The sequence below is a fragment of the Martes martes genome (genome assembly GCF_963455335.1).
Source record: "Martes martes genome assembly, chromosome: 7".
NCBI lineage: Eukaryota > Metazoa > Chordata > Mammalia > Carnivora > Mustelidae > Martes > Martes martes.
In genome coordinates this window covers 107,900,557-107,919,495 of record NC_137894.1, presented here as the reverse complement: position 1 = coordinate 107,919,495, position 18,939 = coordinate 107,900,557, and the positions used below count along the sequence as shown (strand labels likewise).

Here is an 18,939-nt window from a genome sequence, read left to right as displayed (position 1 = left end):
AGCATGCTATATCAAAAAGATGATAATTTGGTTTCTAGGGTATGTAGAATACTAATGAGTTTTAAAGGAATTTTTTAAACTTAAAAAACATGTATTTCTCCTGTACTACTAAATAAGCTCCTGCCTATAAAAAAAGTTTAATTTTGGTCCTAAAAATGTTGAAAAATTTTGGTCACCATGACAGCATACATAATATTAAGTAAATAATCAAATTGCTAGCAATGTTTACTCTTGTATTTTCAGGTCTTGTCAATAGCGTTGATACAAACTTAATTAAGATAGTAGATACTACATTTAGTGATAGAAATTCACAACAAGGGGCACCAGCGTGGCTCAGTCCGTTAAGCATCTGCCTTTGGCTTGGGTCTTGATCCTGGGGTCCTGGGAACGAGCCACGCATTGGCCTCCCTGCTCAGCGAGGAGTCTGCTTCTCCCTCTGCCTCTGCCCCTTCCCCCTGCCACCACTCCTGATCTCTCTCTCACCCACTCTCTCTCTCTCAAATAAATAAACAAAACTTTAAAGAAAAAAAAAAAAGAAATTCACAGTGATGTACCCATCATTTAAGGAAGGCTGCTTCCATTAAATGAAATGAAAATAGAGGTTCACTACCATAAAGCTGATTAATTGTAAAATGGCCAAGTTTTCGCTTTGCCTGTATAGACTTTTCCCCAATCATTCCTTACTTATACTCTCCTCTGACCCACTATATATTATTTCCACTAGAGTTGGCTTCTTTTGGCAACATGCTAGTCTTTTCCCTGTAGCTTCGACTGACCTGGTAAGTTTGTCTTGTCTTCCTGGTAAGACTGGCAGGCAACCTGCATGAAGGAACTGTGTGGTACCAGGTTTTAATTGTATGTATACATATATATACATATATTTTCACCTATAATAAACACTATACCAGTACTACATAATTATTGAATGAAATTAGGTAGTCACGGGTCTTGCAATGTTCTATCCCATAGATAGTGCAACTTAATTTTGACCAAATTTGCCGAATGCCAGTGTTTTCTGTGGTTGGGAATGGTGATAGTAATGATTTTCCATATAGTATTTTGTCATAGAAAGGCACGCACACATACATACATATACATATAACATGACAAATCTTAGGCATACAGATCGATAGATTTTTGTGTGTGTGGGTGTATACCATGTAACTGCTACTCAGATCAAGCTAAAATTTTTATCACCCGGGAACACGGCCCCAAGCCTTGTCAAGGAATTACAGTGCCCTTCCGAAGCTACCACTATTTTAAAAATTGAGTTATAATTCACATATCATAAAATTCATCATTTAAAAATGAATAGTGGAGTGGTTTAAAAAAAAACTCTAGAAAGCATACTTGAGTATATAAATATCCAAATAGCTATGTCCTTTTGTCTATTCTAGTGGTCCCAGAGAGCTAAATTCCTGAGGCACTTTACTTATCGTGAAGGGTTTAATTTACCAGAAATCTCAGTCTGATATCGCTATCCTATTTCAACTATATGTAATAACATAACAGACTTTACTCAATAAGAGCATATTGATCAGGGCCGAGTCTGGTAAATGTCAGCATATTGGGAGAGTGAGTGGAAGAGCTTAGTGTTCTCTGAAAAGTTTCTAATTTTATAGTTCAGTTATCTTTACACATAAACACACTGATATGTGTATGTACATATGTACCACATCCATAATCTATATATGAGTGTTAGAGTTGTGAAAAAATGTTTCAGTGTGATCCCAGTTATGTGAACATTGATATTTTGTTTTATTTCAGTTTTCCTTCCACTTAATAATTTCCCAATCTTTTCAAGACAACATAATTTTCTAGCTATTATTTTATATATTTTAAGTATACTTGATTTAATCTATCTGTATACACACACATATAGGTATATATGTATATTGGCACACATATATATTATACAATCAAATAATCAGATCTCAAATTCCTTTTAGAATTAAATGCAATATGAATGAATGACTCACCTATCTTTTGCTTCATTTACTACTCTGACTTATTTTGACTACCTTTAATTTCTACAGTTGTTGTCTACACACACACGCCCACATGTAGATATATTAACTTGCATACATAATTTGAAAGAATAATGATGAGCATCTTTAGGAATTTTTGTTTGTTCTCTCTACTGGAAGAAGAGTAGGTTGGGACAGAAGCTTATGTGTCAGGTTTTTTTTTTCAACCAACATTATATTGTTGAAATTTATCTATGTTATGTGTAGTTCTTTCTTTTTCATTCTTGTTGCTGATAACAGTCCATTGTATTAACATACCACAATGTATTTATCTATTCTAATGTTTTTTGATCTTTGTGTAATTCTCAGCTCGGAGCTGTTATAAGTAGAGCTCCTACAAATGCTCTTGTTTATGTGGTTTGGTACATTTTTATAGGCATAAACCTAGAAGTGGAAATGTTGGGTCTTCGGGGATACATATGTTCAGCCTTTGTCAATATAGTCAGGTAACGGAAGTACCTGGGAGTATGTGAGAAGTGCATTCTTTTAAAGAAGCTGGAATGTCATTTGCCATAGGTGACTTTAAAATGATCATTGCCAGATTGTTTCCGAAATTGTTACTACTCTTTTGGATAATTCAGTCAAATACATTTTAAAATATATTTCTAATCTTAGAAAATGTTTTCGCATGTGGAAAAGTACTCTCGTTTTTGCTTTTTTAAAAAAAATTTGAGGTTAGTTGACACACAGTGTTCTGTTTCAGGTGTACAATTTAGCAATTTGAGAAGTTTATACATTATGCTATGTTCCCCACAAGTGTAGCTGCCATCTGTCCCATTACACTGCTATTACGGTATTGTTGACTATATTCCTTATGCTCTGCTTTTTATTCCTGTGATTTACTCATTCCATAACTGGAAGCCTGTATCTCCCCCAGCCCCTTGACCCATTTTGCCCAACACCCCATCTCCCTTCCCCCTGGCAACTATTTGTTCTCTATTTATAGTTCTTTTTTTTTTTTTAAAGATTTTATTTATTTATTTGACAGACATAGATTACAAGTAGGCAGAGAGGCAGGTGGTGGGGGGGGGAGCAGGCTCCCTGATGAGCAGAGAGCCCAATGTGGGGCTCAATCCCAGGACCCTAAGATCATGACCTGAGCAGAAGACAGAGGCTTTAACCCACTGAGCCACCCAGGCGCCCCTATTTATAGTTCTGATTCAGCTTTTTTTTTTTTTTAATAGATTCCATTTTTGAGTGGGGTCATATGAAATTTGTCTTTCTCAGTCTGACTTATTTCATTTATCATAATACCCTCTAAATCCATCCAGGTTGTCACAAATAACACAATCTCATCCTTTTTTATGGCTCTGTAGTATTCCACTGTGTGTGTGTGTGTGTGTGTGTGTACCACATTTTCCTTATCCGTTCATCTATTGATGGGCCCTTAGATTGTTTCCATGTCTTGGCTATTGTAAACAATGGTTCAATAAACATATGGATGCATATATCTTTCTGAATTAGTGTTTTCCCTTTCCCTGAATAATACCCAATAGTAGAATTATTGGATCATACGGTATTCCTATTTTTAATTTTTTGAGGAACCTCCATATTGTTTTCCACAATGGTTCTACCAACTTACATTCCCGCCAATAGTGTACAAGTGTTCCTTTTTCTCCACATCTTTGCCAATACTTGTTGTTCTTTGTCTTCTTGATATTAGCCATTCTAACAGGTGTGAGGTGATATCTCATTGGGGTTTTTATTTGCATTTCTCTGATAATTAGTGATGTTGAGCATCTTTCCATGTGTCTGTTGGCCATCTGTATGTCTTCTTTGGAAAACTGTCTATTCAGGTCCTCTGTAAAAATATTCTTATTTAGTCAAATATACACACATAAAAAAGTACAGACATAAGATCAAGAATAGAGAACAATTGAAACTCTAAGTTTCATCAGATCCCTGATTTTGGGAAGTTAGTGGCCCAGAACATCAGCAGCTTTAGCTAAAAATTGGTAACAATTGCTGTTTTTCCCTTTTTATTACTAACTTAACTGCAGAACCAAAACCATGAAAATTTTGGTAGAATTGGTTCACTACATTTTTTCAAACAAAAATCTTAAGTCTCACTTTTGTATTTGTAGTCTATTTGCAGAAAATTTATCTCTAAAGTGAAACCTATGAATTTTAACCTATAATCTCTTACTGGTTATAGCAGTCTTCTGTTGATATGACCTTTTACTTAAATAATGGAAGTTAATTTGCTTTGGTTTTATTTCATTACATTGTCCCTGAGTTAATTCCTTGGGGGGTTGGATACCCCAGAAATTGGCAGACTAACCTCCAGACAGCTGCTTTCCCTTGGTCCGCATGGCTGCCTGGTTATACTTTAAAAAAAAAAAAAGAAAATAAGGTGAACTTTCTTTTCTTCCCATAAAATGAATGAGAATTGAATTCCTGTAGAGAACTTTACTTCATTTATTGGCAGTCTTTGAGCTCCTCATTCCCAAGAAGGATTGTAAAAATGTTTTATGTGCAAATGTCACTTGCCTTACTCTCTCCACTGATTTTCACCAATTTAATACCAATTCAGTTGGATCGGTGAGGGGAGATTAATTAGCAATGCATAACTTAATTGCATCAAAGGAAGCAGGGATTTTGAAGAATGTCAGTGGTAACTTCATTGCCTATCAAAATGTCATTAATGCATTTATTCCTTTGTCCTAAGAAAGAGAACACAGGGGTCATCTGCCCTTTTCAATTACTATTAAAAATAGCTGACACTATATTATTCCTAGCATAAGATTTCGTAGATAATCAACAAAATAATTTATTTTAGTAGTGAGAGACATCAAAAGGGAGCCTTGTTTTGTTCACTGCTTTCAGACACTTAGAATAGAATAATCACCATTATCCTCATTTTCATATTAGAAATTTGATATAGAGTGATTAAAAGTGATCAGTCTGTTGTCACTGAACTAGGGCGTAGTGAGTGATAAGAGACTGCCTTCACTAAGATCAAAGCCTTCAGCCTTCTGTCTCATTACAGTTCCATAGACAATTCCATACAAGCCATGTACAATTCTATTTTTGTCTCAGGTGAAATTGGTTTTTCTTTTTCAAATGCAAATGAAGAATTTAAGGGGAGGGTGATTCTTATACACTACTGGGTTAGAGAGTAATTTGATATACTTTCTGGGAAAACAATTTGGCAAGATCCTTGAAAACGTTTTTATATTTTACACACTAATTTTTCTCCTAAAATAATCTGTCCTCAGACAATCTGACAGAGAGAGTATTTGTTATACCTTGATTTATGAAAGGGAAAACTACAAATCCAGATATCCAGTTAAATGCAGTGGTTTAAGTTAATTGTGTTATGATTATGTGATGGAGTATTACGAATGATTCAAATTATGTTTTTAAATCAGTATTTCGTGGCATGGGAAATGATTATAATGTGATATTGGGTAAACATGGAAAGAAATAAAGGTTTAGAGATTCAAATTTTATGAAAATGGTATATACATATATAAATATGTGTAAATGATGAAGAAAGCTTATGTTCTTCTTTATAGGTTTTTGATTTCCTACATTTTACATAGTGGTTATTAAAATGCATTTTTTAGTGTATTCAAAGTTAATAACAGAGAAGGTAAAGCCTTCTTTGGACTTTGTCGAGTCAGCCATTTCCTTAGGGAATCTTGATTTAACTCTTTGGTTTCTAATTAAAGTATTTAGGCTTACTTTTCTAAGCTTTAGCAACATAAGTAATATTATAATGGGTGAAAGTGATGGGGAAACTGACATTTATCAAGTATGTTCATTCCCTGAGAATATTTAGCTCAGGTGCTTTCCCTGTACACATTAAAGCTTATATTTCAAGTATGATAACTTCCTTTTAGCAAACAGTAATGGGATAAATAAATAATTTGTCAGTGCATCCTTATGTCTTTACCAACACACTAAAATATGCCACATATTTATTTGAAGCTGAATTTAAAGTGTTTAGAAATGGAAACATATCTGCAGAGAAATCTAGGCTGTTCTGTGGTAGTAGTAGTGGTGGTGATCCCATCAGTGATTTGCTAATAATTAAACTGTATTTTGATTAATAGGATCTTAAATCGTTTTCAGAAATTAGCATTTATATTTCTGTATCTGCAAAGAACCAGAAAACATAAAAGAGTGCCAAATGTTGCATTTTATTCTTGGTTAAGCTTCATTGAGGAACATGGCTTAACAACTGGAACTCAAAGAGTTTTGGGTTTTGCTGGTAACACATTGAGAAGCCTGGGGCAAATCACGTAACCTTTATCCAGTACATCTGCCTTATCTGTAAAATGGGACAGTGAACTCAGAACAATGATTTTTCAAGCTATTCCTGACTGGAAGCTCCAGGGGGGCAAGACTATGAGAGTTTTTGCTCTTGGATCTGGAGGGCTTGAATACTAGCCAGCATGTAACTAATAGATAACCAGCTCTCACTAGCTGGAGTTAAACGAGTGACTGGGTGTGCCCTTGGCATAATAAATAAATAAATTTTAAAAAATTTATTTCTCGGGGGCGCCTGGGTGGCTCAGTGGGTTAAGCCTCTGCCTTCAGCTCAGGTCATGATCTCAGGGTCCTGGGATCGAGCCCCGCATCGGGCTCTCTGCTCAGCGGGGAGCCTGCTTCCCTTCCTCTCTCTCTCTGCCTGCCTCTCTGCCTACTTGTGATCTCTGTCAAATAAATAAAATCTTTAAAAAAAATTTATTTTTTCTCAGATCATGGCATTCTTTTCTTTTTTCAAGGTTGGTTGCGGAATTCTAAAAGTGATTCCTTCTATAGAGCTCTAGCTCTTCCAAGGAGAAATCTTATTCATTATCTTAATTAAGAATCTAATTTATAACTATCCTGATATGAAAAGGGGATAAATAATCACTTTCAGTATGGATATTTTCTACTGAAATGTAATTTCATTCATTTATAACTACAAGATACCCATTAGGGAACCTACCCACAAGAGATTGGATATAACACTCGAGGCAGAGTTCATTGAAATTGGGACTAAAGGAGCAGGTGTTAGAATCATCTTGAATAGTAATTTTATCACTTAAAACTAAATTTTGCCTTGCCTAAGACACTTAGTAGTGCTTTCATTAAAAAAACAAACAAACAACACTATACTCATATTTCGATGACAGACACAGCATATAAGGCACATGCTCTATCCAGGGGTAGGGAAAGAGCTTGCCACTAGGTGTGACTTGGGTCTATTTCAACTTAGTTTTAACTTGTTACTTTATGACATCTGGACTTTAGTATATAGCATCAATAAAAATAATAAATGAGTCAGTATCATAAGTGGAATGAAACAAAAAGGGAAAAATGCACTTAAAATGTAATAAAAATCCTCTTTCAATATGCCACTGAACAGAGAATATTGCTAGCATTAGAAGATTTCATTTGCTGCATGAATCCTGAAAGAAATAATTAAAAGGACATAAAATGACTGTTACCACAGTGAATCTAAAAAATTAAAAATCCTGTAAGGTAAATGAAATAGAAACAGAATGATCTATTTTCCATTAAGCTATTCAGTGTAATGTGTATGCATGTGTGTATGTATTTTGCAATTTTTATTTTTTGGCTTTTCAAGCACTAATTTCATTTTCAACTTGAGGAAAATATTAACATGAGCTAGTGCTTGAAATATCTTCAGGTTCAGTGCTGAAATATTTTCTTAGTTTTGCCTGGAATCTCATCAAACAGCCAAGATACAGAATTCAGACTGGGGTGGAAAATCAAAGAAAAGCAAATTGCTTTTGCAGAGAACTAATGTGACAATAAATTTGTAAGAATGCTCATGTTCAACAGGGATAATAAAGCCATTGTTTCCTTAGTCCTGGCCATGTGCAAGGCTAAACTGGGCTAAACTCAAGCCCTTTTATTTAATTCCTTCAATGGACCTATGAAATAAGGACTATCCCATTTCACAGACGAGGTTTAAAGAGATGAAATAATTTAGGCTACAGAAGGGGCAAGTGATAGATTCAGACCCAGACCTAAGTCTTCTTGAGCCCACGATCTTTTACACAACTCGACGCTGTAAGTTATGCCTCCTAGCCATCATGGGCTCCCATGTCACCCAGGCCATGCCCTGCCCTAGTACTTTTCTCATTGTGTTTTAGTTGTTTCTGCACATGCCTACCTCCCCCTACTCTATGGTTAGCTCCCACATGGCAAACATAGTGTCTTATTTACCCTTCTAGTTCCACGGGTTTAATGCAGGGGCGTGCCCCATCATAAAAGCTCAATAAGGACCTATGGAACGATTAATGTCAGAAGTCATTAAAGATTAATATAATAGAACATTACATTATTATGGAAAACGACTGACATGGAAGAAAAGTGCAAACTGCTTCTAAACCTCTGTTAGGCATTGTTTTCCTCAAAGATGAGATTTTTCAGGATGGGTGCGTTGATCCCCACTCCCTATGGGAATTCAAAGAGTATAAAAAACCTACAGAGTAGCTTAAGTGATACAAAATAATGGGGACAGTATTAGGAAAGATTAAAGGAAGGGATACGGAAAGTATACTTTAATTAATGGTCTTCACATTTATGATGGATTCGTCTTCTACACAGGGAAGCGACCAACTTTTCATCGATAGTGAGCCCCAAACAAAAGGAATACTCAGGATATTTCAAGCCTTGGGTAATTTTTAAAGGTTCAAATGCATGTAGTACAGGAGGGAAAACTATTTCATATTAAAATTTTATTCAGTATACCTTAATCGAGAAAGATCAGCTCAGTTTGAGAGGATGAAAACCTATCAGAGAAATACATTTCCGATAAGGAAGAGTTTACCAAGGGGGTTGGGTGAGGATTCTAAGTGAGTATGTACATGTATCTTTAAAGTGGGTGGCACCAATTCTGTAATCACATCTTGCTTGATGATGCTCTGATTAAATATGGTGGTAGTGGTCCATTTTAATCTGGGTCCTTAATTGCCCTGTCTGAAAGCTACAGGCAGTTAAGAGCTCCCTAACCCTTAAATAGAGAGCTGTCTAAGCATGTTTCTGCCATTTGTGCTCTCTTCTGAAGGGTGCCTGGAGCTTGAGTTCTCCTGTTTCCCTCAGCAGTCTTTAGGAGTCAAAGACCAGGATGAAGCGGGACTGCCATGCGGTAGTGGACCCACCTTTCGGTAGTGCCACTTCCAATTGTCCAAGCCCTACAGAAGTCTGGTGAATACTCTTTTCACTCCCTGGACAAAAATTTATTTGTAAAATGAATATCTTTCAGAGTGACAGAAGACACGCGTCGAGGGTGGAGTTCTCTCAGCTCGTGCCAGCACGTCAAGTTGCAAGGGCACTTTCATTGATTTTGTTGTCTCGTAATTGATTCATATGAATCCACCTCCAGAATGGAGTAAAGTCCATTATCCTGAATTTTGTTTCAGTTGTGGACAACTCTAAAACAGAGACTAGACTGAAATGAATGTTAATGCCCTAGGTTAGTTAGCTCTTGGAGGAAATTATATTAAGATCTTTTACTCAGACCCTTCTGGACCACCTTAAGGCTCTGTTCTTTCTATGGGGAGATCCATACCCCTCTCCAAGCTTTACTTGTGGTGCTGCAGTGTAATCGTCCCTATACTCATCAGCTCATCTGAATGGGTTATTAGATCCTTGAGAGGAGAAGTGTGTCTTTTAACTTTGCATTCCCAGTATCTAGTACCATGTGTTGCAGACTTTGTCATGGTCAGTAAATATTTATTGGATGACTTTTTTTTTTTTCTTTCCTGAAATAGCTCTTTCTCTTTTCTTCTCACTTATTCATTTCTCACTTTCTTCAGGTTCTCTCCATCTGTCCCAAGGACATGAGAGCTGATATCTGTGTTCATCTAAATCGGAAGGTTTTTAATGAACATCCTGCTTTTCGATTGGCCAGCGATGGGTGTCTGCGCGCCTTGGCGGTAGAGTTCCAAACTATTCACTGTGCTCCTGGGGACCTCATTTACCATGCTGGAGAAAGCGTGGATGCCCTCTGCTTTGTGGTGTCAGGATCCTTGGAAGTCATCCAGGATGATGAGGTGGTGGCTATTTTAGGTACTGTGAACTTTCCTAATGTAGTAGCAAATGTGTAACAGTTTTAGAGATTTTGCTTCTCAGGTTTCTTAAGAAAAATTTCCTCTGCTTGATGACTTTGGAAATTGGGTCACTAATGAGATGATGAATCTTAGTGAAAACTAGTAATGCTCTTTCAGCAAAGAGCATTAGTACTGGTCACAGCTTAATGAGCTGTACAAGGGTTTGATTAAACTTTCTTTTGGCAACGGTAAGACAATACTTTTTAGATTAGGGCTGATCATAGCCTAAGGTGACTGTACCTCCTGGTGTTGATAAGTGTGAAGAAGATGGCTTGTGGAACTATTTTCAGGTTAGCAACCTAGAATGTTAGTCTCAGAGGGGCCATAGAACCTGTCTAACTCAACAGTTTCCTTTAGAGATAGGCAAAATGAGGACCAGAAAAGTTGAGTGGCTTGCCCAGCTGGTTAGTAAGTGAGTTAGGACTTGAGTACAGATCATCTTATTCTAAATATTTCTGCCTCATTCGTCACAGTGGACCTAAGTGATGAGCTAAAAGTGTTGAGGAGGTAAGTAATTTGACCCATTATATTGGAGGAATCATAATACAAGTAAATTTAGGTTTATAAAGCTGGGCCTGTCCATTCATGAGCCAAGGAAATTACTTGGCTAATAATAAAGTTCATTCTAAAATTTGGAGGCCCAGTAGATGGTTATACTAACAACAAAGGGCAGTGATAGTATATGTAAATAACAAAGTTTTGAAGAAATTACATGTTTGGGGCAAGGTAATATATATATTGGTGAAACTATATGAAATGGCATTTTAGATCATTTCTGCTCAAATCTCTGTAGCAAGTTCATAAAGTCCACGTAGATCTAAAAGGAAGCAATAATGAGGTCAGAAGAGAATCACCCCTTGTCTTTCTCTCAAGTAAAAGAAGTTAGAATTGCAGGATGTCAACTCCATTTTCATCATATTTTTCATGGCTCGTGTCTCATGAAAAATGAGCTCAGTTTTTAAACTACTGGATTTTTTAGCTACTGAGGTCAATCTACCATAGCTTGAATGCCACTTATTTTTGTGAGTCAAAGATTGACTTATGTGTTTGAGGAGCTGCAAAAGCAAAACCCAGCACAGAAATGAAGAACTGATTTCAAAAAGCACAATTGCCTGAAAAAAACAACAGACTTGAGAATTGAGAAGCAGAGACCCTTCATAGGAAAATAGGTTCAGTAAAATTCGTAAGAATTACAGAAAGCGGTTCAGGATTGCAAGGGACCGAACATAATTGTTTTATAAACCTCTCCTTAATTGTTTAGAAATAATAGTACAGTTAAGGGGAAACCTCTTTTAGGAATGATTTTTATTTGTGATTTTTGCAAGAGAAATTCATACAGTACCTGAGCGTCAGCACTGGGTGTGTGTTTATTTTTATTTTTGTTTTTTTTTTTTAATTTTATTTATTTATTCACAGACAGAGATCACAAGTCAGGCAGAGATCACAAGTAGGCATAGAGGCAAGCAGAGAGTGGGGGAAGAAGGCTAACTGCCGAGCAGAGAGCCCGATGCGGGGCTCGATCCCAGGACCCTGGGATCATGACCTGAGCCGAAAGCAGAAGCTTTAACCCACTGAGCCACCCAGGCACCCCTGGGTGTGTGTTTAATTCCACTTGGTGTTTGTTCTGCTTTGTTTCCTGGAGTATAAAGGAGTTATAGATGATCCTTCATAAAAAGTGTACATTTTGCCAGAACAGTCCTTTGTGGTAAAACAAAGCATAAACACACTACAACCATTCTTGTTTGCTTAAAGAAGAGGATAGAACACATACCCGAAACAGGTGTATTTTCTTTTCCTGCACGTTGGTGTCAGCGGTGGGCGGAAGGTACCGGGTACACGGTGAAGCAGTTCTGCCTCGTGATGAATGACCTCAACTGTGTACTCATTGTCATTTGCTTTGCCCCATTTTCTTCGTCACAGCCTCACCTTGGTAACTTATTTTCTAGAAAGAAGGCTGGAAAAAGCCCCGGGTGCAGTGCCTCCGGCTTGGGTCTGTCAAGTTAGAATCATTTACTCAGTGAGACAGACAAAATGCATTTTCTTTCCCTTTTAAAATAAAATGGTAGCTGGTTTTGCACAACAACATAGTAAAAATGAACACAGGGCTCCTGGGTATCAGACCAGCCTCATCATACATCTGTCACATTTTATTTCTTTGTGTGCTTTTTGTTTATCTTCTTCAAAAAATCCTGGGATTCAGAGACTTTTCATCTCTTGGTTTAATGAGTCAAATTATATGTACACCTCTCTCTTCCCTGGAAAATTTTCTTTCCTTCTTTCCATGGGCCTCGACCATAGATTAATTCAGCTAAAGGGCAGTCAGATGATTTTTGTTTAAAAAAAAAAAAAAAAAAGTTTTGACCTGGGAGTGATCTCTGAGGGCGGAAATGTGTGTGTGAGGCAGGGAGGCACAGTGGTGGCCGAGGCTTTGGGGGCTGGCAGGCTGCCTGGGTGTCATGGGGCCCGGCAAAGACACTGTCTTACAGGATTCTGTGGTTTGGGTCAGTGATGACATGACAGGCGCGGAGACGAGCTTTGAGAACTCTGTCCTGCTGTGTAGAGCATTCTGCCAACCTGGGTTTCTTGGAGAGGCAGTGTGAGGACACTGTGCACTGGGCGTGTGGACTCGGGATGACCTTCTGCAGGAGAGGGGGCGTGGAGCTGTGGATGGGCTGCCCTTGTGTTCACACCATGTGCCGATCCACCTGGAGGCAGCTGAAGCCCTACCTGGAACCTGCCAGAAAGGCCTTTCCCTACCAGCCAGCCTCTTGACTTGTAGATCCTCTCTCCAGCTCCATTTTGTGACTTCTTAGTCTTGTCACGTCCATTTTGTGACTTAGTCTCGTGGTTTCCATTGAGGATGTATGGTTTCAGACTTTTCTAAGTTAAACTACTTTTCTTTGACAATTATGAGAACAGCGGAAGGGTTAACACTCAAGATGCCTTAATAATGTTTTAAGAAAGGGAGAGGAAAAGGGAAATCCAATAGTGTCACTCCTGATATTTTGGGGGACTGTCCATTCCTTTCCTGCTCCTCCTGTTTTTCTTCTTCCTCTTCTCATTTTTTTGGTAGTTAAATTTTGAAATAATTACAAACTTAATGAAAAGTTGCAAAAATTATCAGGGTGTGGAGTTTGATATATATCTTTAGGTTTTCTGCTTTATTGAGTAAGTTGACTGGGTCTTCTGCCTGCATAAACTTTGGGAGGTATTTATAGGTTTGGTTTCATGCCACCACAAAAAAGCAGGTATCACAAAAAAGTGAGTCAAATGAATTTTCTGATTTCCCAGTGCGTATGAAAGTTATGTTTACTCTATACTGTAAGTTTAAGTGTGCAATAGCATTCTGTCTAAGAAAAATGTATATACCTGTATTAAAAAATATTTTATTGTTAAAAATTGCTAACCATCATCTGCACTATCAGTGGCTCATAATCACTGATCACAAGTCACTGTAACGTCTACTAATCATGAAAAGTTTCAAGTGTCGTGAAAGTTCCTCAAGTGTGATACAGAGATGGAGTAAGCAAATGCTGTTGGAAAAGTGACTCTGATAGATTTGCTCAATGCAGTGTTGCCACAAATCTTCAACTTACAAGAAAACCCAGTACATGGGTGGATGTTCACGTGTCTCACTGCTAATGTGTTTTCTCTGCATCTCCTTGTGTTTGCTGTAGTTTGTGTTGTTTGGTGGATGCCACGGTGTAATTTGGTGCATGGATAGTCCTAATTGTATATCCTCATAGTGGACTGTGGCTTTTAGCATTGACTGGGTCCTTTTTCATCAGGTCTAATGATTCTTCGCCTTGTAAGAGTCAGAAAAAAAGAACGTCTCTCACATCTGAGCATATGTCAGAAAAATGAGACTTTATCCTGTTAGGTCTGTAATCAAAGGAACGAGACTGATACAAAGCGAAGGTCAAGCAAAGCTTTATTTCGCGCCAAGCATAGAGAATCAAGCCGACTGGTCGGGGTCGCCTCTTTGAATCAAACTGACCGGTCAGGGTCGCCTCTTTGTTAAGAGATGGCCCTGACCGGTCAGTTTGATTCTCGATGCTTGGCGCGAAATAAAGCTTTGCTTGACCTTCGCTTTGTATCAGTCTCGTTCCTTTGATTACGGACCCAACAATCCCAGTTGTCCTCATAGGAAAAACAAGTGGGCCTTGCTGTCTTTTACACTGATTCATTTGCTAGTTGAAACGTAGAGAAGGGAGGTCATTTTATTTTATTTTTTTAAAGGTTTTATTTATTTGAGAGAGAGAGAGATCACATGTAGGCAGAGAGGCAGGCAGAGAGACAGGGGGATGCAGGCTCCCTGCTGAGCAGAGAACCCGATGTGGGGCTTGATCCCAGGACCCTGAGACCATGACCTGAGCCCAAGGCAGAGGCTTTAACCCACTGAGCCACCCAGGCACCCCAGGGAGGTCATTTTAATTAAAATTGCCAAATTCAAAGAACAGCTGCAGTTTCATTCTTTTGGATCTTTGCCTCTAAACAGTCTCCAGGTAGGCACATAATTCTTTAGCGTGTCAAAAATGCTAAGTGTTTAATGAATAAGTTCTGAACTGTAACTAATGGAAAGATAAAAAAAATGTAGTCAACAAATACCTTCTGTTTTTAACACTGAAGGATGGCTTCAAGATGTTTTTCTAAATAGGGCAGGTGAACATAATTGCAGTTCATGTCTTTTTCCAAGTTGAAGTCCTTTCAGTCCCTACACCTCCACGTTTTTCTTTTCGACCTTCCCACTTTTTATGAAACACAAAGAATTCCAAATTAAGTTCATGATGCATACATAATACTTTATATCCTTTCATATCTTCTTGCTTTTAAGTTCCTACCCTGTAATTACTTCATGTGAACAGATTTCTTGGTGTGGCTAAAATAGTCAGGTTACTTTTAAGTGTCACCGTGAGGGATCTTTTACCTTTAAGGGCTGTAAAAATGACATTTCCCTGTGAACCATAGACCTGGCCCCCAAGATATTTGTTTTGCTGCACTCACCTTTTGTCTTTTCTGTGTCTACTGATATTAGAATCATCGAGTTGGAGTTATTAATCTAAAAACAGTCTCTATCTAAGTCTTATTTATTTATTCACTTATTTATTTTTAAAGATTTTATTTATTTATTTGAGAGACAGACAGTGAGTGACAGGGAGAGTACAAGCTGGAGGAGGTGCATAGGGAGAGAGAGAAGCAGGCTTCCCACTGAGCAGGGAGCCTGATGTGGGACTTAATCCCGGGACCCTGGGATCATGACCAGAGCCGAAGGCAGACACTTAACGACTGAGCCACCCAAGTGCCCTGTATCTACGTCTTTTAATTATAAACTCAAATTCCCAAAAGAACTAGGCTCGTTTACATAGAGTTTGGATGGAGATGTTAGATATTGTTATGGGGCTGGAGAAGGGAGTGTAAGTGAGGCAGGGACAGACAGAGTTAAATAACAATATTCTAAAAAAATAATTTCCTGTACCTGAGTTAAGATTTCATTTTAATTAGAATCAGTTATTTATAAACATTTTTGCGTTATAAAAGAAAACTTATAAATTATGGTGCTCAAAATTCAAATTCTGCTTATTTTTATTCCAAAAAGAAAAAAAAATCTGAGATGTGAATGAATAATATTTTGCTATTTTGAGAATCTGTGAAAATGTGACTTCTGTGCTACAGTTAAGATTTCTTCCTGTATACTTGCTATTAGAAGTCAAGTGTTTCTCACTTTAATCCTTAAAAGGGCTTTTCCCAAGCCACAGACAATTATTTTCTCTTGCATCCACATTTCTGTGTTTTGAGATGTTGAATTATGAACCAGATAGGTTTGCTGCACATATGATGATGAACACAGTTAATTCAGACAACTCCATAAAGGTCAAACTAGTTATCTGCTTTTAAAAAATTACATGCTTGTCTTATTTTAAATTTTTGAAGAAGTGATCACATGACATCATTTGTATGTGGCTCAAATTATATACTTTAGTGTTGTTCAGTCTGTAGATTTTTGGATAAAATATAAATCTTTACAATCTGGTAATTTAGCCTCATCTCCAAATTCTCTCCCCATCCTCCTTCAAAGCTAAGTCTTGTTTATTCTTCCATCTCGTAATTTCTTTATCCTGTGCTTAATATCCCTTCCCGTGACAACTCCTCATAAAATTCTACTCCTGGGCTGTGGCTGCCATTGAAGACATGTTAGGTCACAATCTGTCATCCATTTCAACCTCCGGTTCTCTGTTATGTGGCCACCAAAATAATCTTTCTAAAATATAATTCACCAGGCTAGCTTTCTCATTGAGACTGACTTAAAAAAATATATATATACACATATATATATATGTATGTGTGTGTATGTATATGTATATATATATATTTAAAGAACTGACTTTTTAGCAACTTGGGAGACAACGTAGCTTCTAGGGTAACGGATGAGGCCATTTTGGTCTAATTTCCTTTCCAGCCTGACTGGTGCCATTCCCACACCCTACAGTGTTTTCACAGCATTCTCAGTTGCATGAAGATTCCTGGTACCTCCAAGTTTTCTCCTACTGGCAAGCTTCCTTGTTCACAACACATCTTTCTCCTCTTTCTAGTTGTCCTGTCTCTTGCTTCCTCATGTTCTTTCATTCATTCCCTTATTGCCCTGGTCTGGATTCGGTACCTCTAATCTGGGCTCCCGCTGCATGCCTACACAGCATTCTTAGTCCTTTCTGCTTTTATCTTCTACCTGTTTCACTCTCTGTCTGCACTGTGAGTGCTTAAAACAGCTTGCTAATTTTGTATCTCTGTCATCTGTGATAGGACCCCTTAAATGGGTTCTCAGCAAGGTTCAATTATCCAGATTAGCTAGCACTTTATTTTGCCATTAAGCTGTTTTCGTCATTGTGTTTGTTTAGGGTACCCATGAAAACTATGTTGTGTTCTGTTGCCGTTTTCTTTATGTTCTGTTTTGAAATACTGACTACCCTCTGTTTTGTTTTCCTCTAAATACTTATAGAAAGTGCATTTCCCTAAGATTCTAGCTTTAGCATAGATCTGTTATGGATTGAGAAAACAATTTCCTACTATTTGTCAGGCACTTGGAACAAAGAGAATATGGCGGGCCAAATGTTAAATATCGCAAGTCATTTAACACTCTTTAATAAAACACTCCTTCCTTGTTCTTCATCAGGAATTCCCACTATCAGGAAAGAATCTAATTTATACCATAGTCATTGGCCATGGTAGGAAAACTTGAAATTATATCTATGGAAGGGGACTCTGCTTTGATTCCTGAAAGCAACATCACTTTCCCCATCAACTGGAATAAATAGTTCTGCAAATCAGAATTAATTTTATTAGAAAATAAACATTTAAGAGTTAAAGGGAGCTTAAAAAAAGAAAAACAAATTGTACTTAGTAAATGAGCCCCCCACAGGCTTAAGTAAAATTTAAAATCCATGCATATATTTTTATTTTAATATTTTTATCAAAAGTATATTTTTAAAAATGTACATCTGCCCCTTTGAGAGTTGTATTTAAGTACCAATAATCATCGAGTACTCATCATTTTATATGCATTATTACGTTAAATCATTTAATTAACTGTAAAGAGAGCACTTGCCGTGGTCATCTTACAGATGAAGAAGCCGAGCCTCTACTTTATCGGGTGATTCACCCCAGGTTGTTAACTATTTTTAAATAGAATTTTGAAATTATACCATTACTTGGTTTAATCCTGACAGAAAATATAGGGCCTATATTAATGTTCCTAATGTGTTTCCTTTTCTTAAAAAAAAAAAAAAGATTTTCTAACAACCCTGTCATACCAGTGTATATTATGAAACACTTCACCAAATATTACCTGAGTATAAGATGGTTAATCAGCCATTAAGTATCTAAAAATACGGTCGCCATAAGGACGAGTTAACGACCAGGCAGGTGGTTAGGAGTAGGGAGAACCGGCTCAGCGTTATCTCAGGAGCCTTCAGAACACAAGATGGGGATCTTAAATTTTGCTTACACGTCTTTCCTCTGGGTCCTGGAAGAGCTCAGTCCACCTTGTTGGTAGGTATTAAAGTGGAAATGAGACTTTCAAGGATGCTTGGGGATTGCAAGAATGGCCACAGATCTTTGCTGTTTCTTCCTTGAAGAGAAGGACTTTATTTCTCCACTCCTTCCACCGTTCTGACCTTGTGACTTGTCTCAGTTTTTCTGCCGAATCCATCCCCCTTCCCTGCAGTGCTGACTTCTCTCCACAGGGCGGGGCTGCTTGGCCTGCTGTCCTACTGTGCTGCTTTTTCCTGAGGTCATGACCTCCACTTAAGGAAAGCTTCCTTCTGCATTTTCCCAACTGTCTTGTACGTCCGATACATCAGTGTCTTGTTCCCACTCTCCTTCCCTGCCTTCATCCCTATCGATGTTAGGATACTCTATTTTTAAATCTGCTTAGAGCTATTTGGCTCACTCTTTGTGTAAATAAAAACTTATAAGCTTAATCAGTGATTTTTTTTTAGTAGGTAAGAATTATTTGCTTCTCTGAAAGTATCTTCCAGTTTGTACCCATTATGATTTTTGAACTGAATGATGTTGGACATCACCAAAGATTGGCAGGCATCGATTCCAAAGGTTTTAAGAGGTTCTCTTCTAACACACCTATATAATTTCTTAATTTTCACAATCATCACCGTGTTCTTTCTGTTCTTTTCCTTTAAAGCATTACTGTATGAAACTTGCTGTTGGTAATAGTCAAAGTCCATTAAAAATCATATAATTCTGAAACTCATAGTGTTCATTTATAAAGGAGTATTTTTAGGCATGTGTATTCACAATAAAGTTTATGAGCCTAATGCAATAATTAA

At 37.5% G+C, this 18,939-nt stretch overlaps 1 protein-coding gene across 1 annotated transcript in view; it reads left to right on the top strand.

Moving 5' to 3' along the window:
- The window catches only part of KCNH5 (potassium voltage-gated channel subfamily H member 5), a gene marked incomplete at both ends in the record, with an annotated part of 310,475 nt that overhangs the window by 226,936 nt on the left and 64,600 nt on the right, over nucleotides 1-18,939 (top strand). Inside the window, one exon of the mRNA XM_080809433.1 lies at nucleotides 9,809-10,061. Coding sequence (XP_080665559.1) covers nucleotides 9,809-10,061 — 253 coding nt within the window. The remainder of the gene's footprint in view (nucleotides 1-9,808; nucleotides 10,062-18,939) is intronic.